Consider the following 26,146-nt stretch of genomic DNA (forward strand, 5'->3'; position numbering starts at 1 on the left):
GGACAAATGTTTTTCATTCATTTAAAGCATGTGGCCACTAGATGGTGCTAAATATTTTTATGATACCTCCATCTAGTGGCCTATTGCAGTATTTTCCATTTTAAATCAATGAAAAATATTCGCCCAGTATAGGAAATAGCATAATAAAAATCTTTTTTTTTTTTTTTCCGCTTAGAATGAGAATGAACGTGCATGCACTTTTACTGAGAATTGCTATATCATTTAAATTTTTTATATAATTACACCCTTTAGTGTGCATCAGTGGCGTCCCTAGGCAGGTGCGGGGGGGTGTGCGCCGTGCCAGATGACAGACACCTACCACACGGGGTGACACCGGACCTGCTCCACCAAAAGGTAAGTTGTAAAGCAAGCCGAAGATCCACGTAGGATGGATCGGATCTGCGGATTGAGCAAAATGGATCGGACTCCAATCCATTATGCTCCCCAATCCCCAATCCATCCTGTGGGGATAGTCCGCTTGCTTTACAACTTACCTTTTGGTGGAGCGGGTCCGGTGTCACCCCGTACAGGTTGCATGCCGACGATCCCCGCAGGATGGATCGGATCTACGGATTGGGTAGGATAATGGATCGGAGGTGGTGTCACCAAGTGTTATCGCACCGGGTGACACCAACCCTAGGGACGCCTCTGATGTGCATGCATGTCAGGTGAATGATGCTAGGCTGTTGTGGAAGAAAGTGGAAATTCTGCAATTTTGCAGCTTTTTCTGAAGATAAAATTGGAAGCGCTGGACCTTGCTGTTAGTGACTGTCAGACTCATGATAAACGTTCTGAAATGGTGAACTGCTCCTGTCCTGGCGCTCCTCACTTGGCGAGAGACAAGATTTAACCACTTGCTACCCAGGCGAATTCTGATATTTCTCTCCTACACATAAAAATCTGCATTTTTTTTTTTTTAGAAAATTACTTAGAACCCCCAAACATTATATATTTTTTAAGCAGAGGCTCTAGAGAATAAAATGGTGGGTGTTGCACTTTTTTTTATAGCACATGCAACAGTTTTTCAAATGCATTTAAGAAAAAAGGCACTTTAATAAACTTTAGTGAACAAAAGCATAATCTAGTACTCAATACTTTGATAAAATATAAAATATTATGTTACACTGAGTAAATAGATACAAACATGTCACAATTTAAAAATGTGCACGCCCCCAGAACGCTGCCAAACTAAGGTTCCTAAAATTCTCCATAGGGAATGCTTTAAAAGTCTTTACAGGTTACCAGCTTAGAGTTACGTTATTTTATTGTTTTCTCTTGTATTGCTATCACTAGGGGTGAACACCATAGCATGGGTAATGACAGGTCCTCTTTATAGAGAGATCTGGGGTCTTTGAGACCCCAGATCTCTCCTCCTGCCTTAAAGTGTTACTAAACCCTGGACCCTGCATTCACTATATCCGCTCTCCCCGGACCCTGCATTCACTATATCCGCTCTCCCCGGACCCTGCATTCACTATATCCGCTCTCCCCGGACCCTGCATTCACTATATCTGGTCTCCCCGGACCCTGCATTTACTATATCTGGTCTCCCCGGACCCTGCATTCACTATATCTGCTCTCCCCGGACCCTGCATTCACTATATCTGGTCTCCCCGGACCCTGCATTCACTATATCTGGTCTCCCTGGACCCTGCATTCACTATATCTGGTCTCCTCGGACCCCGCATTCACTATATCTGCTCTCCCCGGACCCTGCATTCACTATATCTGGTCTCCCCGGACCCTGCATTCACTAAATCTGGTCTCCCCGGACCCTGCATTCACTATATCTGGTCTCCCCGGACCCTGCATTCACTATATCCGCTCTCCCCGGACCCCGCATTACTATATCTGCTCTCCCCGGACCCTGCATTCACTATATCTGGTCTCCCCGGACCCTGCATTCACTGTATCTGGCCTCCCCGGACCCTGCATTCACTATATCCGCTCTCCCCGGACCCTGCATTCACTATATCCGCTCTCCCCGGACCCTGCATTCACTATATCCGCTCTCCCCGGACCCCGCATTCACTATATCTGCTCTCCCCGGACCCTGCGTTCACTATATCCGCTCTCCCTGGACCCTGCATTCACTATATCCGCTCTCCCTGGACCCTGCATTCACTATATCTGGTCTCTCACAGTACACACAACATGGAAATGCAATTATTTTAGTAAATATAAACTGCTAAATCCCTTTTTTCATCAGCAGTATATAGCAGTTTTGTGACTTCTATTAGTGTCTAGCAGAGCACTGGTTAAAGCTTGTAGGAGGAGTTTTCTTTATGCTCTAGGAGGATGCAGAACCCCTGACCTCTGTCTGGACAGTGCTGATTGGCCCTGCTCTGATCACATGCACTCTCCCAAGAAAAAAAAAATCCTCTCTAGCAATACACACCAAACTGATCATGTGCAGAATGGCTCTGGGTTCAGTCTGTCCTATCAGGAGATAATACGTGGACATTTGAACAAGAGGAGGGGCAGAGAAGACAGGATCAAACAGTCTTTTTACACAATGCAGAGGATTAACCCCTTAGGTTCCACAGTGAGTATAACAGGCATGCTTTACTGCATCTACAGACTGATTGTACTGTTGTGGGTTTAGTAACACTTTAAAACCAATTTTCCGGAGATTGTTCCTACAATGAGCCGCCTGCAATCACAGCCGTGAGATTGGAAAACGCCCGGAACACTTTAAACCTTTAGTGACCCGATAAGAGGAGACAAAATGTGTTCTTTATTTAATGCTAATGCCACAGAGACCTCTGGGGGGCCCCGTCGGCTTCCCAGTGATAGAACATTCAGTTCTGGATTTGATGCTTTTACAAAGCCTTCTGTTTATTAAACATCACCGAAGCCTGAACCCCGACAAAAGCAGCTGACCTCAACTGAACCACCACAATGAAAAGACGAAAAAAATCCTCTGATAACAAGAACATAAAAAGGCATTGAAGAGTGTGGTTGCCCAAAGAGCTAGCAATCCGAATTAAACTGCATTCTCTCCATGTTCCTACACGGCTCAAAAAAATGAAAGGAACACTTTGAAAACCCATCAAATCTCAATGGGGACAAATCTCCTGCTGGATCTCTATACTGACATGGACGGGGTCATGTGTTAGGAACGTAAGGATGTCCCATCGTTTGATGGAAATGAAAATGATCGACCTACAGAGGACTGAATTCAGAGACACCCCGAAAATCAAAGTGAAAAAATGATGCAGAAGGCGAGTCCATTTTGGTGAAATGTCATTGCAGCAACTCAGAATGGTCCTCAGTAGTCTGTGTGGCCCCCACGTGCTTGTATGCATGCCTGACAACGTCGGGGGAGGCTCCTAATGAGACCACGGATGGTGTCCTGGGGGATTTCCTCCCAGATCTGGACCAGGGCATCACTGAGCTCCTGGACAGTCTGAGGTGCAACCTGGCGGCGTCAGATGGACCAAAACATGACATCCCAGAGGTGTTCTATTGGATTTTGGTCAGGTGAGTGAGGGGGCCATTCAATGGTATCAATTCCTTCATGCTCCAGGAACTGCCTGCATACTCTCCCCACATGAGGCCGGGCATTTTCGTGCACCAGGAGGAGCCCAGGACCCACTGCACCAGGAGGAACCCAGGACCCACTGCACCAGGAGGAACCCAGGACCCACTGCACCAGTGTAGGGTCTGACAATGGGTCCAAGGATTTCATCCCGATACCTAATGGTAGTCAGGGTGCCATTGCCTAGCCTGTAGAGGTCTGTGTGTCCCTCCATGGATATGCCTCCCCAGACCATCACTGACCCACCACCAAAACGGTCATGCTGAACCATGTTACAGATAGCAGAACATTCTCCACGGCTTCTCCAGACCCTTTCATGTCTGTCACATGTGCTCAGGGTGAACCTGCTCTCATCTGTGAAAAGCACAGGGTGCCAGTGGTGGACCTGCCAATTCTGGTGTTCAATGGCAAATGCCAATCCAGCTCTATGGTGCCGGGCAGTGAGCACAGGGCCCAATAGAGGACGTCGGGCCCTCAGGCCACCCTCATGAAGTCTGTTTCTGATTGTTTGTTCAGAGACATTCACACCAGTGGCCTGCTGGAGGTCATTTTGTAGGGCTCTGGCAGGGCTCATCCTGTTCCTCCTTGCACAAAGGAGCAGATACCGGTCCTGCTGATGGGTTAAGGACCTTCTATGGCCCTGTCCAGCTCTCCTAAAGTAACTGCCTGTCTCCTGGAATCTCCTCCATGCTCTTGAGACTGTGCTGGGAGACACAGCAACCCTTCTGGCAATGGTACATACAGGGGCGGACTGACAACTCATGGGGCCCCCGGGCAATAAGGGATCATAGGGCCCCTGTATCCTTGCCCAAACTCAAAAAAGCCTATGAAAAAGGTACCAGGGGCATCTCATGTGGCCCCCTACTGACCCCGGGCCCTTGGGCAGTGCCCGAGTTTCCAAATGGTCAGTCTGCCCCTGGGCACATATTGATATGCCATCTTTGAGGAGTTGGACTGCCTGTGCAACCTCTGTAGGGTCCAGGTATGGCCTCATGGTACCAGTAGTGACACTGACCCTAGCCAAGTCCAAAACTAGTGAAAAACAGTCAGAAAAGATGAGTAGAGGAAAAAATGTCAGTGGCCTCCACCTGTAAAACCATTCATGTATTGGGGGTTATCTCATTGTTGCCCATCTAGTGCACCTGTTGGTAATTTCATTAACACCAAAGCAGCCGAAACTGATGAACAACCCACTTTCCTGACCAGATGAATATCCCAGGAGGTTCATTGACTTGGTGCTAGACTCTGATTAAAAAGTCGTCCTTTTTTCGGAGCAGTGTAGTTCCAGCTACAACGGCTTCCAGTTCATTGACACTATGGCTGTTTTATGCCCAGGCATATTGCCTCCTCCCCACCTGCTTCAGCACGCAGATGCGGGAGTATAATTTCTGTGTACACACAGGGGATATAGGTTGCTCTAATTGGTGCCAAATCCAAAATAAACATTTTAAAAAAGGAAGCCATAGCAGAAATGATAACCTTTTTTAGAAAAAGGAAGGAAAAGAAAAGGACTTTAAGGTGCCAAATATAACCCCAAACATAGGTGACCACACAGAAACCGTTTATACAAATCTACATAAACGAACACAGTTACATGATATGTGGCCCAACTGCAGGATGATGGTCATGGTCTTCGACGCGTTTCGCCATTTGATTGCTTCATCAGGAAATCCTCATATTCCAAGGAAAGTGTTTGTATAGATACACATGATATCCACTTAACGCCAAATCACGTACATGTATGTCATACCCAGTGGTTGTACCGGGATGATGTCTGAACAGGGGCGGACTGACCATTTGGAAACTCGGACACTGCCCGAGGGCCCGGGGTCAGTAGGGGGCCCCATGAGATGTCCCTGTTACCTTTTTCATAGGCTTTTTTGAGTTTGGGCAAGGAAACAGGGGCCCCATGATCACCTATTGCCCGGGGGCCCCATGAGTTGGCAGTCTGCCCGTGTCTGAAGCTACAGGCATCATCCCCGTATTGTCATGGGGGAGGAGGGGAGACTGAGAAAATACTTTCTCCTTCTTCTACAAAGTTACAATGTACAGTCTGGTCACTGGGGAAGGGGTGACTGAGGAAATGCTTCCTCCTCTTACTACAAGATTACAATGTACAGTCTGATCACTGGAGGAGGGAAGACTGAGAAAATACTTCCTCCTACTGCTACAAAGTTACAATGTACAATCTGATCACTGGGGGAGGGAAGACTGAGGATATGCAGAAAAGTGATTAAAAAAAAGTAAGGAAAACAATGTACAAATAGTAAAAAAGATTTAAAAAAATCTAAAGGTCTTCAGAGTTCCCCCTTGCTGCACTGTAAGAGGGAACCCTGCAGACTCTGATGTAAGGGGGAACTTTGGGGACACTGATGTAAAGGGGAACGCTGGGGACTCTGATGTAAAGGGGAACTCTGGGGACTCTGATGTAAAGGGGAACTCTGGGGACTCTGATGTAAGGATGATACTAACATAAGGGAACACTGTGGACTCTCATGTAAGAGGAACTCTGCATACTCTGATGTAAAGGGGAATACTGCAGACTGTGATGTAAGGGGGAACTCTGCAAACACTGATATAAAGAGAAACTCTGCAAACTGATGTAAGTGGGGGCTCTGGTGACCAGACACCCCCTTACATCAGAGTTCTTCTTTACACCCAGTCCACAGCGTTTCCCCTTACATCATGGTCCGCAGGGTTCCCTTTTGCATCAGGGTTTACAGAGTTCCTCCTTACTGCACTGTGGGGGAACCCTGCAGACTCTGATGTAAAGGGGAACTTTGGGGACTTTGATGTAAGGGGGAACTCTGTGGACTTTCCAAAAAAGGCCCACCAAAATCCTCAGCACCAGGCCCATGATGCTCCTAATCCAGCCCTGCCTGTAACTGCCTGTACAATACACAGTGAAATGAACACAACAGCAGAAATATATACAGTGACACCCCACAAGCACCTGCATACAAGCATTAGGTACCAGATATAGGTTGTCACTGCCCCCCCCCCCCTCCCCCGACATCTTCTCTCCAGAATCAGTGACAGTAATAAAGCAGCTCTTCACCCTGGAGGGGAATGAAGCCAAGTTTTGGTCTCCTGGTGGGAAATCAGACTTTGTTTCCATCACTCCCATAACAACAAAGCTAAACACGATTGTATGTTCCGTGATAATTAGCTTCTGAATTAATTAGTCTTAAAGGAGCAAAGCGTGGCGGTGACTGCGACCTGCCGGGCCTCTGGGAGCTCACCTGTCCCAACAGAGCAGATCAGGATTTGTGCTAATTACACAAAAGAAACATCTGAGTAAGTGAAAAATACGACTCGGCTCAGAATATTCAACCAGTTCAGCTCTCACACCTGTACACCCCCCTATGGACCAGTCACCTGTACACCCCCCTATGGAACAGTCACCTGTACACCCCCTATGGACCAGTCACCTGTACACCCCCCTATGGAACAGTCACCTGTACACCCCCCTATGGAACAGTCACCTGTACACCCCCCTATGGACCAGACACCTGTACACCCCCCTATGGACCAGGCACCTGTACACCCCCCTATGGACCAGTCACCTGTACACCCCCCTATGGACCAGACACCTGTACAACCCCCTATAGACCAGACACCTGTACACCCCCCTATGGACCAGTCACCTGTATACCTCCCTATGGACCAGATACCTGTACACCTCCCTATGGACCAATCACCTGTACACCCCCTATGGACCAGACACCTGTACACCCCCCTATGGACCAGACACCTGTACAACCCCCTATAGACCAGACATCTGTACACCCCCCTATGGACCAGTCACCTGTACATCCCCCTATGGACCAGACACCTGTACACCCCCCTATGGACCAGGCACCTGTACACCCCCCTATGGACCAGTCACCTGTATACCCCCCTATGGACCAGGCACCTGTACACCCCTCTATGGACCAGACACCTGTACACCCCCCTATGGACCAGTCACCTGTACACCCCCCTATGGACCAGACACCTGTACACCCCCCTATGGACCAGTCACCTGTATACCTCCCTATGGACCAGACACCTGTATACCTCCCTATGGACCAGACACCTGTACAACCCCCTATAGACCAGACATCTGTACACCCCCCTATGGACCAGTCACCTGTACACCCCCCTATGGAACAGTCACCTGTACATCCCCCTATGGACCAGTCACCTGTATACCTCCCTATGGACCAGACACCTGTACACCCCCCCCTATGGACCAGTCACCTGTACACCCCCCTATGGACCAGACACCTGTACATCCCCCTATGGACCACTCACCTGTACACCCCCCTATGGACCACTCACCTGTACACCCCCCTATGGACCAGACACCTGTACACCCCCCTATGGACCAGACACCTGTACAACCCCCTATAGACCAGACATCTGTACACCCCCCTATGGACCAGTCACCTGTACACCCCCCTATGGACCAGTCACCTGTACACCCCCCTATGGACCAGTCACCTGTACACCCCCCTATGGACCAGTCACCTGTACACCCCCCTATGGACCAGGCACCTGTATACCCCCCTATGGACCAGACACCTGTATACCTCCCTATGGACCAGATACCTGTACACCTCCCTATGGACCAGTCACCTGTATACCTCCCTATGGACCAGATACCTGTACACCTCCCTATGGACCAGTCACCTGTACACCCCCCTATGGACCAGACACCTGTACACCCCCCTATGGACCAGACACCTGTACAACCCCCTATAGACCAGACATCTGTACACCCCCCTATGGACCAGTCACCTGTACATCCCCCTATGGACCAGACACCTGTACACCCCCCTATGGACCAGGCACCTGTACACCACCCTATGGACCAGTCACCTGTATACCCCCCTATGGACCAGGCACCTGTACACCCCTCTATGGACCAGACACCTGTACACCCCCCTATGGACCAGTCACCTGTACACCCCCCTATGGACCAGTCACCTGTACACCCCCCTATGGACCAGACACCTGTACACCCCCCTATGGACCAGTCACCTGTATACCTCCCTATGGACCAGACACCTGTATACCTCCCTATGGACCAGATACCTGTACACCTCCCTATGGACCAGTCACCTGTACACCCCCCTATGGACCAGTCACCTGTACACCCCCCTATAGACCAGAAACCTGTATACCCCCCTATGGACCAGTCACCTGTACACCCCCCTATAGACCAGAAACCTGTATACCCCCCTATGGACCAGACACCTGTACACCCCCCTTTGTACCAGATACCTGTACACCCCCCTATGGACCAGATACCTGTACACCCCCCTATGGACCAGATACCTATACACCACCTTATGGACCAGTCACCTGTACACCCCCCTATAGACCAGAAACCTGTATACCCCCCTATGGACCAGACACCTGTACACCCCCCTTTGTACCAGATACCTGTACACCCCCCTATGGACCAGATACCTATACACCCCCTTATGGACCAGTCACCTGTACAACCCCCTATGGACCAAACACCTGTACTAACCCTGATGCACCAGGAACCTGTACACCCCCCTATGGACCAGACACCTGTGCACCCTTCTATGGACCAGACACCTGTGCACCCCCCTATGGACCAGGCACCTGTACACCAACCTATGGATCAGGCACCTGTACACCCCCCTATGGACCAGATACCTATACACCCCCATATGGACCAGGAACCTGTTCACTCCCCCTATGGAACAGACATCTGTGCACTCCCCTATGGACCAGACACCTGTGCACCCCCCCAATGGCCCAGACACCTGTACACCCCCCTATGGACCAGATACCTATACAACCCCATATGGACCAGGAACCTGTACACCCCCCTATGGAACAGACATCTGTACACCCCCCTATGGACCAGTCACCTGTACACCTCCCTATGGACCAGGCACCTGTACACCCCCCTATGGACCAGACACCTGTACACCCCCCTATGGGCCAGAGACATGTACACCTATACCCCCCCCCCCCCATGGACCAGACACCTGTACACCTCCCTATGGACCAGACACCTGTACACCTCCCTATGGACCAGACACCTGTATACCCCCCTATGGACCAGACACCTGTACACCCCCCCCCCCCCATGGATCAGACACCTGTACACCCCCCTATGGACCAAGTACCTGTACATCCCCCTATGGACCAGAAACCTGTACACCCCCCTATGGACCAGACACCTGTACACCCCCCCCCCCCCCCCCATGGATCAGACACCTGTTCACCTCTCTATGGACCAGACACCTCTCTATGGACCAGGCACCTGTACACCCCCCTATGGCCCAGACACCTGTACATCCCCCTATGGACCAGAAACCTGTACACCCCCCTATGGACCAGACACATGTACAGGCCCCTATGATCCAGACACCTGTAGAGCCCCCCTATGGAGCAGATACCTGTACCCCCCCCTCCCTCATGGAAATACAGTGCAAACATTTATTATATTGCAGCTTACCAATTCCTAGATGTGGTGGCTGCATTTGTTTTCTGTTTTCAGCTTTCTTTTCTTTATTTTCACCTAATGATTCAGCCAGTAAGTTTGTTTTTCAAAAGAACAAGCTCTCTTGCAGATGTACCAGTTACAGAGATGAGTATTTACAGACAAAGCATTTACCACTCTCAGGAATGCTTGCGACGATCAACTTTTATTTATTTATGTAAAATCTTTATCCCAAAAGATAGAAAAACTGCTTGCTGTAACTTGTTATAAAGTATGAGCTGGAATTTGGCTTCCATTAGTCAATGAATCTAAATCTGCTAGTACTTCTAACACTCCCCTACCCCCAGACTGACAATTCTGATACCCAAGGGTGCCCCCTGTGCTCCTTCTTCCAGAGTGGGGCGCTCTAATACACGAGGTGTGTTTCTGGCCAGATCACCAGGTGAAAACAGAGGGGAAAAGAGCAAAAAATAATAATAATGCAGCCACCACATCTAACGATTGGTAAGCTGCAATATATTACATTTTTGGGTTTAATACTGCTTTACTTTAGCAACAAATGTGTCACTTCTTACAAAGTAATACATATATCATTATTAGGGCAAGCAAGGGTTCCTTTTGATTGTATTATCTTACAAAATTATTTTATTTTTTTTATGCAATCCATAGACAAAAAAAGTAACTAAATTAAAATAATAATAATAAAAATAATAATATATTATTATATTGTAAAAGGCAGATAACTCGAAAAAGCAGACTGATATATTGCAAAATATTATTATCATCATTATTATTATTAATATTTTAATATATAATATTGCTGTATTGCCATGACTGAATTTGTAAATTTTAAATGGAAAGTTTGTTTTTACTCATATTCAATTACAAATACATGTGCTTGTATGCATGCCTGGCAACGTCGGGGGAGGCTCCTAATGAGACCACGGATGGTGTCCTGGGGGATTTCCTCCCAGATCTGGACCAGGGCATCACTGAGCTCCTGGACAGTCTGAGGTGCAACCTGGCGGTGTCGCATGGACCGAAACATGACATCCCAGAGGGGTTCTATTGGATTTAGGTCAGGCGTGGGTGGGGGCCATTCAATGGTATCAATTACTTCATCCTCCAGGAATTGCCCGCATACTCACCACATGAGGCTGGGCATTGTTGTGCACCAGGAGGAACCCAGGACCCACTGCACCAGGAGGAACCCAGGACCCACTGCACCAGGAGGAGCCCAGGACCCCCTGCACCAGGAGGAACCCAGGACCCACTGCACCAGGAGGAGCCCAGGACCCCCTACACCAGGAGGAACCCAGGACCCACTGCACCAGCGTAGGGTCTGACAATGAGTCCGAAGATTTCATCCCGATACCTAATGGCAGTCAGGGTGCCATTGTCTAGCCTTTAGAGGTCTGTGTGTCCCACCATGGATATGCCACCCCAGACCATCACTGACCCACCACCAAAACAGTCATGCTGAACCATGTTACAGGCAGCAGAACGTTCTCCACGGCTTCTCCAGACCCTTTCACGTCTGTCACATGTGCTCAGGGTGAACCTGCTCTCATCTGTGAAAAGCACAGGGTGCCAGTGGTGGACCTGCCAATTCTGGTGTTCAATGCTCATTGAGCTCCATGGTGCCGGGCAGTGAGAACAGGGCCCACTAGAGGATGTCGGGCCCTCAGGCCACCCTCATGAAGTCTGTTTCTGATTGTTTGGTCAGAGACATTCACACCAGTGGCCTGCTGGAGGTCATTTTGTAGGGCTCTGGCAGGGCTCATCCTGTTCCTCCTTGCACAATGGAGCAGATACCGGTCCTGCCGATGGGTTAAGGACCTTCTACGGCCCTGTCCAGCTCTCCTAGAGTAACTGCCTGTCTCCTGGAATCTCCTCCATGCTCTTGAGACTGTGCTGGGAGACACAGCAAACCTTCTGGCAATGACACGTATTGATGTGCCATCCTGGAGGAGTTGGGCTGCCTGTGCAACCTCTGTAGGGTCCAGGTATGGCCTCATGCTACCAGTAGTGACACTGACCCTAGCCAAATGCAAAACGAGTGAAAAACAGTCAGGAAAGATGAGTAGGAAAAAATGTCAGTGGCCTCCACCTGTAAAATCATTCCTGTTTTGGAGGTCATCTCATTGTTGCCCATCTAGTGCACCTGTTGTTAACTTCATGAACACCAAAGCAGCTGAAACTGATTAACATCCCCCTCTGCTACTTACCTGACCAGATCAATATCCCAGGAGTTTCATTGACTTGGTGCTAGACTCTGATTAAAAAGTGTTCCTTTTATTTTTTTCACCAGTATATATATATATCTTAGATTGTAAGCTCGAAAGAGCAGGGCCCTCGAACCCTTCGTGTATTGTTTTGTTACTGTCTTGTCTCATGTTCTGTCCCCCATTATATGTACAGCGCCGAGCAAACCTTTTGGCGCTATATAAATACTGTATAATAATACTTTTATATATATATGTATATAGTGTATATATATATAAATCTTTTGTTTTTTTGGGTTTTTTTTATTTTTTTTAATGTGTCTATTGATCTGTGTGTTCAGGTGGAAACCCGTACACGTGGTGGATTGGAAGAGGTAATGAGAGGCACACCTACTGGGGCGGGTCCCTGCCTGGGCAGTGCGCCTGCGGGATGGAGGAGAGCTGCATCGACATGAGATATTACTGCAACTGTGACGCCGACAGACAAGACTGGTAAGATAAAGATTGAATTTTTATCACTACAACGGGGGAGATTTACTAAAACTGGAGCACTCAGAATCTGGTGCAGTTGGGCATGGCAGCCAATCAGCTTCTAACTTGTCTAATGCAGGCCATAGATGGTTCGAAAATTGGCCGATTTTTCTTTAAAAAAAAACGAAAAATTGGTCGTTCAAGCGGCCGACGTTACCAGCAACGGTCAAAAAAATTGGCCGATTTTCATCCCGTCTACAGCCGGCAAAAAAGTGTCCCTGCAGAGAGCTCTGCTATTTCTTTGACAGTTCCTTGACATTTATAGCGGCTGCAACAATGTATCTATTTGTATCCATTTAGGATACAGATGTTTTTATTCGGAAACAAATAGATACATTGTTGCAACCGCTATAAATGTCAAGGAACTGTCAAAGAAATAGCAGAGCTCTCTGCAGGGACACTTTTTGCCGTACTGGAATTCCTCTTCTTTTTCATCCTCTTCTTCATCCTCTTCTTCTTATTCTTCTTCTCTTCCTCTTCTTCTTCTTCCTCTTCTTCATCCTCTTCTTCTTCATCCTCTTCTTCTTCTTCTTCATCCTCTTCTTCCTCTTCTTCATCTTCCTCTTCTTCTTCATCCTCTTCTTCTTCTTCTTCTTGATCCTCTTCTTGATCCTCTTCTTCATCCTCTTCTTCTTCTTCCTCTTCTTCCTCTTCTTCATCCTCTTCTTCTTCCTCTTCTTCTTCATTCTCTTCTTCATCCTCTTCTTCTTCCTCTTCTTCTTCATCCTCTTCTTCTTCATCATCCTCCTCTTCTTCCTCCTCTTCTTCTTCATCCTCTTCTTCTTCTCTTCCTCTTCTTCTTCTTTCTCTTCTTCATCCTCTTCTTCTTCTTCATCATCATCCTCTTTTTCTTCATCCTCTTCTTCTTCTTCATCCTCTTCTTCTTCTTCTTCATCCTCTTCTTCTTCATCCTCTTTTTCTTCATCCTCTTCTTCTTCTTCATCCTCTTCTTCTTCTTCTTTTTGTCTTCCTCTTGCAGGTCACTGCTCATGCGCAGATTTTTTTATTTGCCCATCATTGTCACAAAAATCGGCAGATTTTTTTTCCAACTTTACCGATAAAAAAAAAAATACCTTAAAACGGCCAAACAATTAGCCCACTAACGATTTGAAAATCGGCCGATTTTATTTTTGGCCGAAAAATCGGCCGATTTTCGACCCATCTATGGCCTGCATAAGCCTGTTCCATTAAGCTTTGACAATAAAACCTGGAAACTGATTGGTTTCTATGCACAGCTGCACCAGATTTGCACTCTCCAGTTTTTGTAAATAACCCCCAAAGTATCTTTTTTTATGCAAATATTCTGAAGTTACCAGTTTTAAATTGTGTATGATGAATACTTTCAAATTTGTGTTACTTTTTGTAATTCCATGTACAGTGCTCAGCATTACGGAGTACACCCGAACAGATTTGTCAGAAAACCTTTCCTTTTCTTTTCGAATCAACATTTTCTATGAGACACTATACTACAAAATCCTCCCACAAATGTTAGCCATTGATTGCAGATAAGATTTGTTCATTTTCACACACAAACATGTATTACCTAACAAATTCATCCAAGACCATGTTGCAAAAATGAACACACCCCAATGAAAGTCTTAGGAGCAAAGCTACATTTTAGACAACAAAATCCTAATTAATGAATAATTAGACTCACCTGGAGTTGAATTCTTGTTAAACAGGTGTCCAGCAGACAGGTGATTATAAAAGGGCGTTACTTAACAAAGAAAACCCCTCCCACTCATCCAAGACCATGTTGCAAAAATGAACACACCCCAATGAAAGTCTTAGGAGCAAAGCTACATTTTAGACAACAAAATCCTAATTAACAAGAATTCAACTCCTGGTGTGTCTAATTATTCATTAAACAGGTGTCCAGCAGACAGGTGATTATAAAAGGGCGTTACTTAACAAAGAAAACCCCTCCCATTTCATGCTGTCAGCAATGGCACCACATGGAAGAGAAATGTCACAAGGCCTGAGAAAGAAAATAATTTCTTTACACAATAAAGGTGAAAGCTACAAGAAGATCAGCAAAGCTTTACTTTTCAGTCGGAATAATGTAGCAAAAGGTATACAAAAATTTAACAATGATTGAACTACAACCATCTCACAGAGACTTCCAGGCCATCCACAGAAGCTACCACCTTAGCAGGAGCGTCTTCTGATGAGAACGGTTGAAGAAAATCGCCATGCAAGTTCACTGCAGTAGAAAGCTATACTGGGGTGATATGTTTCCCGTGACACAGTACGATGTACACTGCAGAGGAATGGCATGCACGGGTGTCGTGCACAAAGGAAGCCTCTCCTAAGCCCATGCACAAAACAGCCAGTCTAGAATTTACCAGGGCCCATGCTGAAAAAAAAGACTACTGGGACTCTGTTCTCTGGAGTGATGAGACCAAGACAAAATGTTTTTGGAACTGATGGCTTCAAAACTGTATGGCGTCACAAAGGTGAGGAGTACAAAGAAAAATGCATGGTGCCTACTGTGAAACATGGTGGTGGCAGTGTCCTTCTGTGGGGCTGCATGAGTGCTGCTGGTGTCAGGGAGCTGCATTTCATTGATGGTATTATGACTTCACAGATGTACGGCTCTATATTAAAAGAGAAGATGCTACCATCGCTCCGTGCCCTCAATCGTCGTGCACTTTTCAAGCATGACAATGATCCAAAACACACATCTAAGGCCACTGTTGCATTTCTGAAGAAGAACCGGGTGATGGTGATTCAGTGGCCAAGTATGTCTCCTGGTCTGAACCCAATCCAACACCTATGGGGAATTCTGAAGAGACAAGTTGAGCATCGATCTCCATCCAGTATCCAGGATCTAAAAGTGGTCGTTCTTGAAGAATGGAAAAAGATCGATGTTGCAATATGTCACCAACTTGTTCATTCCATGATTAGACTCGGTGCCGTCCTTACCAATCATGGAGGTCATACAGAATACTAGATGGAGGAGTTCTTGTTGTGGGGGGATTCATTTTTGCATCAACTAATTTGAGCAAAACTGAAGATTTGGTAATCTAAGTTATATTAACTTTACTCCCATGTAATGAGCCGAACAAACGTTCTATAAAAGTCAGTTTTGACAAAATTGTGGAAATTGTTTTCGTGTTCATTGAGATGTTCATTAAAAATCTTACTTTTCAAAAGGGGTGTACTCATTTATGCCGAGCACTGTATATACGAGGTGGTATCAAAAGTTTGTAACACGCCAACAGATGGCAAGAGAGACACAAGGCTGCACACACAGTCACAGGGAGCACTGATCTTCATAAATTAGTATGCCAAAAGACGTCATCCTGTGTATATTGGGAGCTGTGCAACTGGTGCTGTTCTGACCTTGTGCGTTATCACATCTGGTATTTCATCATGAACAGCAAGTTAGAACAAAGAGCAAGTGTGAAATTCTGTGTGAAACTGGGCAAATCTGCCACAGAGACACTTTACATGGTTCGGCAAGTTTACGGCGATGCTTCAATGAGTCGTTCAAGGTGTTTTGAGTGGCACGCATGCTTCAGGGTGGAAGAATATCACTGGAAGATGGCGAGAGATCAGGAAGCTTTCAACGAGCTAAACCCCTGAAAATGCCCTCTTCCCAAAGATGAAGATCCAGCTCAAAGGTTATATAAACCATATAAATGCTGCGCTACATTCAAATTAAAGTGAATGTGGAATCCAATGACACAAATCTAATATAGTGACAATAATATGGAAATAAATATATAAGTGCTTGATAATAACAAAAATCATCAAATCAAACACCCAAAAGATGAAAAAACAAAAACTTAAATCTATACGCATGTGCATAAATTACACATACATATAGTTACATCACACGTGCAAATGTGAAGTGAAATAATATTTACTTATTAAGCGCAAAAAAAGTCCAATATATAAATGTTAAAGGTGAAAAAATGTAAACGGTGTTTCCAATAATATTATAAAGTGACCACAGGTGAAACAAATCGTGCAGGTATCTGAGTGTAGATAGAACTTGTGAATCCAACCACCTTCTGGATTAGCCTCTCACCTCATCACTTCGACCCTTGCGGATCAAAGAGCAATAATGGATCCCTCTCACAGATCCTCCAGGCACCACAGCACTCCAGAAACGCTTTTCAGAATTCAATATTCCCACTTAAACTCTTCTCCAGGTATAGATGAAATATCAATCACAATATGTGTAAATTAGTTTGGAGTCTATAAATCGCACTTTTAGATTGTGCAGGACGGCTGGCTCATGGAGGTAACTGAGCGCAGTAAGGTCATTTTCCCCGACAAGGATATCTGGATTTCTTAGTGGTGGCAGCTCCTTTGTCTTGGCATCGAGACGATACTCCAAATCCGTGCCTTCCTCTAGACGCAGACGAAGAACCGCATCCCCTGGTTTATAATCCTTTTGTATTTCGGCAGATTTCCAAACATCTTCTGGATCAGGGATCCACACCCGTGCGAGCTTTGTGTAAAAGAGGGAGCTTTACACAAAGCTCGCACGGGTGTGGATCCCTGATCCAGAAGATGTTTGGAAATCTGCCGAAATACAAAAGGATTATAAACCAGGGGATGCGGTTCTTTGTCTGCGTCTAGAGGAAGGCACGGATTTGGAGTATCATCTCGATGCCAAGACAAAGGAGCTGCCACCACTAAGAAATCCAGATATCCTTGTCGGGGAAAATGACCTTACTGTGCTCAGTTACCTCCATGAGCCAGCCGTCCTGCACAATCTAAAAGTGCGATTTATAGACTCCAAACTAATTTACACATATTGTGATTGATATTTCATCTATACCTGGAGAAGAGTTTAAGTGGGAATATTGAATTCTGAAAAGCGTTTCTGGAGTGCTGTGGTGCCTGGAGGATCTGTGAGAGGGATCCATTATTGCTCTTTGATCCGCAAGGGTCGAAGTGATGAGGTGAGAGGCTAATCCAGAAGGTGGTTGGATTCACAAGTTCTATCTACACTCAGATACCTGCACGATTTGTTTCACCTGTGGTCACTTTATAATATTATTGGAAACACCGTTTACATTTTTTCACCTTTAACATTTATATATTGGACTTTTTTTGCGCTTAATAAGTAAATATTATTTCACTTCACATTTGCACGTGTGATGTAACTATATGTATGTGTAATTTATGCACATGCGTATAGATTTAAGTTTTTGTTTTTTCATCTTTTGGGTGTTTGATTTGATGATTTTTGTTATTATCAAGCACTTATATATTTATTTCCATATTATTGTCACTATATTAGATTTGTGTCATTGGATTCCACATTCACTTTAATTTGAATGTAGCGCAGCATTTATATGGTTTATATTCACTTGATCACTGGTATATGATTTAATGCTAGCAGCTGTTTGGGGTTCATATATTTAATTTGTTTAATTGTTTAAACACAATATTTGGAGCGCAGGAGGGTCACACCACTACATCCAGCTCAAAGGTTGCCATTTTGACAACATTTTGACGATCCAGCGATTTTTTTCCCGTTTCACGCAGAATTTCACGTTTGCTCTTTGTTCTAACTTGCTCTCCATGATAAAATAGCAGATGTGGTAACACATGTGGTCAGAATAGCACCAGTTGCACAGCTTCCAATGTACAAAGGAAGATGTCTTTTGGCACACTGACTTATGAAGGTCAGTGCTCCCTGTGACTGTGCATGCAGCTTTGTGCTGCCATCTGTTGGCATGTTACAAAACTAGTCTTGAAACTTTTTGACACCACCTCATATACACTATATTGCCAAAGTATTGTCCCCGCCCTCCAAATCATGTGATTCAGGTGTTCCAATCCCCTCCATGGACACAGGTGTATACAGTCAAGCCCCAAGGCATGCAGACGGCTTCTACAAACATTGGTGAAAGAATGGGTCGCTCTCAGGAGCTCAGTGACACCAAGCGTGGTCCCGTGATAGGTGGCCACCTGTGCAATAAGTCCATCCGTGACATTTCCTGGCTACTAAATATTCCACGCTCAACTGTTAGTGGGATTATAACAAAGTGGAAGCAACTGGGAACAGCAGCCACCAAGTGGTAGGCCACGTCACATGACAGGGCGGGGTCGGCGTATGCTGAAGCGCACAGTGCGCAGAACTCACCAACTGTCTGCAGAGTCAGTAGCTAAAGACCTCCAAACTTGGTGTGGCCTTCAGATGAGCCCAACAACAGTGCGTAGAGAGCTTCATGGAATGGGTTTCCATGGCCGAGCAGCTGCATGGACATGTCTGGGTTTGGTGGTTGCCATAAAAATGGTACTTGCCTGACTGCATTGTGCCAAGTGTAAAGTTTGGTGAAGGGGGGGATTATGGTGGGGGGTTGTTTTTCAGGTGTTGGGCTTGGCCCCCTAGTTCCAGTGAAGGGAACTCTTAAGGCATCAGCATACCAAGACATTTTGGACAATTTCATGTTCCCAACTTTGTGTGAAGAGTTTGGGGATGGCCCCTTCCTGTTCCAACATGACTGCCCCCCAGTGCACAAAGCAAGGTCCATAAAGACATGGAGGAGCCAGTTTGGGGTGGAGGAACTTGACTGGCCTGCACAGAGTCCTGACCTCAACCCCATAGAACACCTTTGGGATGAATTAGAGCGGAGACTGTGAGCCAGGCCTCCTCCCCCGACATCAGTGCCTGACCTGACAAATGTGCTTCTGGAAGAATGGTCCAACCTTCCCATAGACACCCTCCTAAACCTTGTGGACGGCCTTCCCAGAAGAGTTGAAGCTGTTATAGCTGCAAAGAGCGGGGCCAACTCAATATTGAACCCTACGGACTAAGACTGGGGGGCCATTAAAGGTCATGTGCATGGAAAGGCAGATGGCCCAATACTTTTGGCAATATAGTGAATATATATTATCAATACCCATTTTTGCCGGTGCTGTTCATAAGCATTAGTGGGCGGTGACGTAGGGGTGCTATCATATAATAGAAGTCATGTGATCATTTCCTGACCTCTTGAACTCTTTCTTTTTTCTTTTGCCTGGAATCGACTGTGAAATGGGAAAGATCCATCCCCACCCTAATCCCCTCTTTTATCAGCCCCTTATTACTTGTTTTCCTAAATATGGCGGTCAATCCATTAAGAATGAAGAGTCCAGGGCAAGACTGGGAGGAGCCAAATTGTTCTGTGCAGTGTTGGTCTCTGCCCTTATTCAAATATAACGGCATAATGACATACTCCCTCCGACCTCCCCTTCAGTCTTGCACAGGTGTACCGGCTCCTCCCCTTCAGTCTTGCACAGGTGTACCGGCTCCCCCCCTTCAGTCTTGCACAGGTGTACCGGCTTCTCCCCCTCAGTCTTGCACAGGTGTACCGGCTCCTCCCCTTCAGTCTTGCATAGGTGTACCGGCTCCTCCCCTTCAGTCTTGCACAGGTGTACCGGCTTCTCCCCCTCAGTCTTGCACAGGTGTACCGGCTCCTCCCCTTCAGTCTTGCACAGGTGTACCGGCTCCCGGCTCCTCCCCTTCAGTCTTGCACAGGTGTACCGGCTCCTCCCCTTCAGTCTTGAACAGGTGTACCAGCTCCTCCCCTTCAGTCTTCCACAGTTGTACCGCCTCCTCCACTTCAGTCTTGCACAGGTGTACCGGCTCCTCCCCTTCAGTCTTGCACAGGTGTACTAACCCCTCCCCTTCAGTCTTGCACAGGTGTACCGGCTCCTCCCCTTCAGTCTTGCACAGGTGTACCAGCTCCTCCCCTTCAGTCTTGCAGAGGTGTACCGGCTCCTTCCCTTCAGTCTTGCACAGGTGTACTGGCTCCTCCCCTCTAGTCTTGCACAGTTGTACTGCCTCCTCCCCTTCAGTCTTGCTTAGGTGTACCGGCTCCTCCCCTCTGGTCTTCCGCAGTTGTACCAGCTCCTCCCCTTCAGTCTTGCACAGGTGTACCAGCTCCTCCCCTTCAGTCTTGCGCAGTTGTACCGGCTCCTCCCCTTCAGTCTTGCACAGTTGTACCGACTCCTCCCCTTCAATCTGGCACAGGTGTACCAGCTCCTCCCCTTCAGTCTTGCACAGGTGTACCAGCTCCTCCCCTTCAGTCTTGCACAGGTGTACCGGCTCCTCCCCTTCAGTCTTGCACAGTTGTACCGGCTCCCGGCTCCTCCCCTTCAGTCTTGCACAGGTGTACCGGCTCCTCCCCTTCAGTCTTGAACAGGTGTACCAGCTCCTCCCCTTCAGTCTTCCACAGTTGTACCGCCTCCTCCACTTCAGTCTTGCACAGGTGTACCGGCTCCTCCCCTTCAGTCTTGCACAGGTGTACCAACACCTCACCTTCAGTCTTGCACAGGTGTACCGGCTCCTCCCCTTCAGTCTTGCACAGGTGTACCGGCTCCTTCCCTTCAGTCTTGTACAGGTGTACTGGCTCCTCCCCTCCAGTCTTGCACAGTTGTACTGCCTCCTCCCCTTCAGTCTTGCTTAGGTGTACCGGCTCCTCCCCTCTGGTCTTCCGCAGTTGTACCAGCTCCTCCCCTTCAGTCTTGCACAGGTGTACCAGCTCCTCCCCTTCAGTCTTGCACAGGTGTACCGGCTCCTCCCCTCCAGTCTTACACAGGTGTACCGGCTCCTCCCCTTCAGTCTTGCACAGGTGTACCGGCTCCTCCCCTTCAGTCTTGCACAGGTGTACTGGCTCCTCCCCTTCAGTCTTGCACAGGTGTACTGGCTCCTCCTCTCCAGTCTTGCACATTTTTTCCGGCTCCTACCCTTCAGTCTTGTGCAGTTGTACCGGCTCCTCCCCTCCAGTCTTACACAGGTGTACTGGCTCCTCCCCTTCAGTCTTGCACAGATGTACCGGCTCCTCCCCTTCAGTCTTGCACAGGTGTACCGGCTCCTCCCCTTCAGTCTTGCACAGGTGTACCGGCTCCTCCCCTTCAGTCTTGCACAGGTGTACCGGTTCCTCTCCTGGACTGAAATTACTTACTCTGATTTCACTGCACACTGTGAGCTAATCATGTGCATTAGAAGCTGCAGCAAGTCAGAAAGAGCTCCGCCTCATTTCCTGGCTGTAAGTCATCGATCATCATCTAGCTTTGTGTTCCCCATCCTGGCTGCCCCGGCCCACCCACTTTCAATTATGGAAGCTTGTATGTGGGCGTTACCTCGGGTGGTCTGTATACAAATGTTGCCTTCCTGGGAACACTAATTCCTCCAAACTGACATCCACCTATGGAGACATTTTGATATTTACATAACCCCTCCCACTGCTTGCATCAGCACTGAGTGCTCTTGAGAGGAGTACTGACGCAGTGTGCTGTGATGTTTTCAGGAATGGGCACCCTACTAGCCCCTTTCACCAGCCATGATCTTCCTGCATTGCATATAGAAGTGCAGAGACCCAGTGATGACATCACTGTACTAAAATAAGGTGATTTACCTGAAAAAAATTTTTAGTTTAATGTTATTTTGCATGTTAAGGGGGCCAAATTGTGCGCCCCCCAAGATATATGAGCATTATGTGTCAGTGACAATCCTCTCCCCCCAAAAAATTGAGCACTAATCTGCATTCTGACCCCCTAAGCATAAATTCCTTCTCCTGTCCATACAAATCCACCCCCCTTGCTGAAATCCCCACTCCTCTCTTTTCCCATATGCCTCCAGCACAAATCCACAAAATTCCCCGCCAAGCACAAATCCCCCCCCCCACTCTAACCCCCCCCCAGCACAAATCCCCTCCCCCAATCCTCCATCCTAGCACTAATCCCCCCCAAAAATGTTCTTTCCTAGCACAATTAAGCCCCAATCATCCCTATTTGCACAAATCCCCCCCCCCCAAAAAAAAAGAAAATATTTCTTCCTTAGCACAAATCCCCATATTACTTTTATAGACAGCCCCCCCCCCCCATCACCCCTCCTAGTACAAATAATCTTCCATCATCCACCCAAATCACCACTCCTAGCACATATCCCCAAATTTCCCCTGCTAGGGAAATTACCCCATGCTGCCCCCCAAATTCCCCTTCTCAATGAAAATCCCCTGCCCCCCAATCTCCTTGTGATACCCCCCCCACCTCACAATTTCCTTTCCTAGTAAAATTGCCCCCAATCCTCCCTAGTAGCACCCCCCACAGAAAAAAACATTCCCTCCCAACACAAATCCCCTCCCCCCTCTACCATCCCTCCTCCCCTCTACCATTTTACATTTTCTAGCACAAACCCTTCAAATCCCACCTCCCAATAAAAATCCCCCCAAATCACCACTCCCAGCACATTTCCCCAAATTTCCCCTCTTAGAACAATTACCTCCTACTGCCCCACAAATTCCCCTTCTCAATGAAAATCCCCTGCCCCGCAATCTCCTTGTGATACCCCCCTCCCACCTCAGATGATGCCCAGGGAAGCCGCCCCTCCTGCCCCACCTTGTCCTGGCCCTGAGTGCAGGCAAAAATTCCCAATTTAAGCACAAATCCCCCTCCCACTCTAACCCCCCCCCTCACAGCACAAATCCCCTCCCTCTATCCCCCATCCTAGCACAAATCACCCCCAAAAATGTTCCTTCCTAGCGCAATTAACCCCCAATCATCCCTAATAGCACAAATTCCCCCCTCCCCCCAGAAAAAAAGATAATATTTCTTCTCTTAGCACAAATCCCCTTATTACTTTTATAGACAGCCCCCCCCCCCTCCAAATCACCCCTCCTAGTACAAATAACCTTCACTCATCCTCCCAAACCACCACTCCTAGCACACCTCCCCAAATGTCCCCTCCTCGAACAATTACCTCCTGATGCCCCCCAAATTCCCCTTCTCAATGAATATCCCCTGCCCCCCAATCTCCTTGTGATACCCCCCTCCCTCCTCAGATGATACCACAGTGCCCAGGGCAGCTGCCCCTCCTGCCGCACCTTGTCCTGGCCCTGAGTGTAGGCATAAATTCCCAATTTAAGCACAAATCCCCCTCCCACTCTAAACCCCCCCTCCTCGCAGCACAAATCCCCTCCCTCAATCCCCCATCCTAGCACAAATCACCCCCAAAAATGTTCCTTCCTAGCGCAATTAACCCCCAATCATCCCTATTAGCACAACCCCCCCCAAAAAAAGAAAATATTTCTTCTCTTAGCACAGATCACCTTATTACTTTTATAGACAGCCCCCCCCCCTCCAAATCACCCCTCCTAGTACAAATAAACTTCATTCATCCTCCCAAATCACCACTCCTAGCACATCTCCCCAAATGTCCCCTCCTCGAACAATTACCTCTTGCTGCCCCCCAAATTCCCCTTCTCAATGAAAATCCCGTCCCCCAATCTCCTTGTGATACCCCCCCCCCACCTCACATGATACCACAGTGCCCAGGGCAGCCGCCCCTCCTGCCCCACCCCTTGTCCCGGCCCTGAGTGTAGGCAAAAATTCCCAATCTAAGCACAAATCCCCTCCCTCAATCCCCCATCCTAGCACAAATCCCCCCAAAAAATGTCCTTCCTAGCGCAATTAACCCCCACTCGTCCCTATTAGCACAACCCCTCCCCCCCAAAGAAAGAAAATATTTCTTCTCTTAGCACAAATCCTGTTATTACTTTTATAGACACCCCCCCCCTCCAAATCACCCCTTCTAGTACAAATAACCTTCACTCATCCTCCCAAATCACCACTCCAGGGCACTGCCCGAGGGCCCGGGGTCAGTAGGGGCCCCATGAGATGCCCCTGGTACCTTTTTCATAGTTTTTTTTTTGAGTTTGGGCAAGGGCACAGGGGCCCCATGATCCCCTATTGCCCGGGGGCCCCATGAGTTGTCAGTCCGCTCCTGGTGTTAGGTATTCACAGAGACAGTGCTCCTAGCACACCTCCCCAAATTTCCCCTCCTAGAACAATTACCTCCTGCTGTCCCCCAAATTCCCCTTCTCAATTAAAATCCCATCCCCCAATCTCCTTGTGATACCCCCTCCCCGCCTCACATGATACCACAGTGCCCAGGGCAGCTGCCCCTCCTGCCCCACCCGGCCCTGAGTGTAGGCAAAATTTTACTGGAATGTCCCTCTTGCTGGGAATTCTTCCACATTTATTTATTTCAGGTACTTATATTGCGCCATCAATTTACATATATATTGTACATTCACATCAGTCCCTAACCCTCAAGGGGCGTACAATCTAAGGTCTCTAACCCTCAAGGGGCGTACAATCTAAGGTCCCTAACCCTCAAGGGGTGTACAATCTAAGGTCCCTAACCCTCAAGGGGCGTACAATCTAAGGTCCCTAACCCTCAAGGGGCGTACAATCTAAGGTCCCTAACCCTCAAGGGGTGTACAATCTAAGGTCCCTAACCCTCAAGGGGTGTACAATCTAAGGTCCCTAACCCTCAAGGGTGTACAATCTAAGGTCCCTAACCCTCAAGGGGCGTACAATCTAAGGTCTCTAACCCTCAAGGGGCGTACAATCTAAGGTCCCTAACCCTCAAGGGGCGTACAATCTAAGGTCCCTAACCCTCAAGGGGTGTACAATCTAAGGTCCCTAACCCTCAAGGGGTGTACAATCTAAGGTCCCTAACCCTCAAGGGGTGTACAATCTAAGGTCCCTAACCCTCAAGGGTGTACAATCTAAGGTCCCTAACCCTCAAGGGGCGTACAATCTAAGGTCCCTAACCCTCAAGGGGTGTACAATCTAAGGTCCCTAACCCTCAAGGGGCGTACAATCTAAGGTCCCTAACCCTCAAGGGGTGTACAATCTAAGGTCCCTAACCCTCAAGGGGTGTACAATCTAAGGTCCCTAACCCTCAAGGGGTGTACAATCTAAGGTCCCTAACTCACATTCATACATACACATACTAGGGACAATCTAGACAGGAACCAATTCACCTACTAGCATGTCTGTGGAGTGTGGGAGGAAACCGGAGTACCTGGAGGAAACCCACACAGGCACAGGGAGAACATGCAAACTCCAGGCAGGTGGTGCAGTGGTTGGGAGTTGAACCAATGACCCCAGTACAGCCAGGTGGAAGTGCTAACCATTTAGCCACTGTGCTGCCCATACCACATTGATTTCTTCAGTCCATATACAATATGAAGTCGATTTTTTTCTCATCACCTCCTTCTAGTATAATGTAGCAAACAGCGAATAACTCGATAATGAAATATGAATTAATTGTGCCGCGTTGCGTTGAATTCAGGGGTGTAAATCAATGGCGCCCATCAATATTTATAACTGATTAATACCGTATGGCTCAGGTGTGCCGGAGAGATAGAAAACAGATGCGTTATTGTACGCCGCTATAAATGTAGATCTGACGGGGGGGGGGGGACTTTTATTATGGAGCGAGGGCCTGTGGCGTCTGCGTTTATGCGATTATATGAACTATATCCACCCTCCTGCTCCACACAAAGCCTTCAAAACCTGGAAGAGAAGAAGAAATGTCATTAAGCCCGGGTTCACACTTCTTCGCACTGCAACCGCACT

General features: G+C 47.6%; 1 protein-coding gene across 1 annotated transcript in view; it reads left to right on the forward strand.

The window, feature by feature from the left end:
• LOC149462245 (contactin-associated protein-like 5) overlaps window positions 1-26,146 on the forward strand; it is a 689,962-nt gene that overhangs the window by 517,684 nt on the left and 146,132 nt on the right. Inside the window, exon 14 of the mRNA XM_089677184.1 lies at window positions 12,577-12,727. Coding sequence (XP_089533310.1) covers window positions 12,577-12,727 — 151 coding nt within the window. The remainder of the gene's footprint in view (window positions 1-12,576; window positions 12,728-26,146) is intronic.

Source organism: Staurois parvus, unplaced genomic scaffold, assembly GCF_062004578.1.
Source record: "Staurois parvus isolate SC_StPar_1 unplaced genomic scaffold, SC_StPar_1.0 ptg000179l, whole genome shotgun sequence".
NCBI classification, from domain to species: domain Eukaryota; kingdom Metazoa; phylum Chordata; class Amphibia; order Anura; family Ranidae; genus Staurois; species Staurois parvus.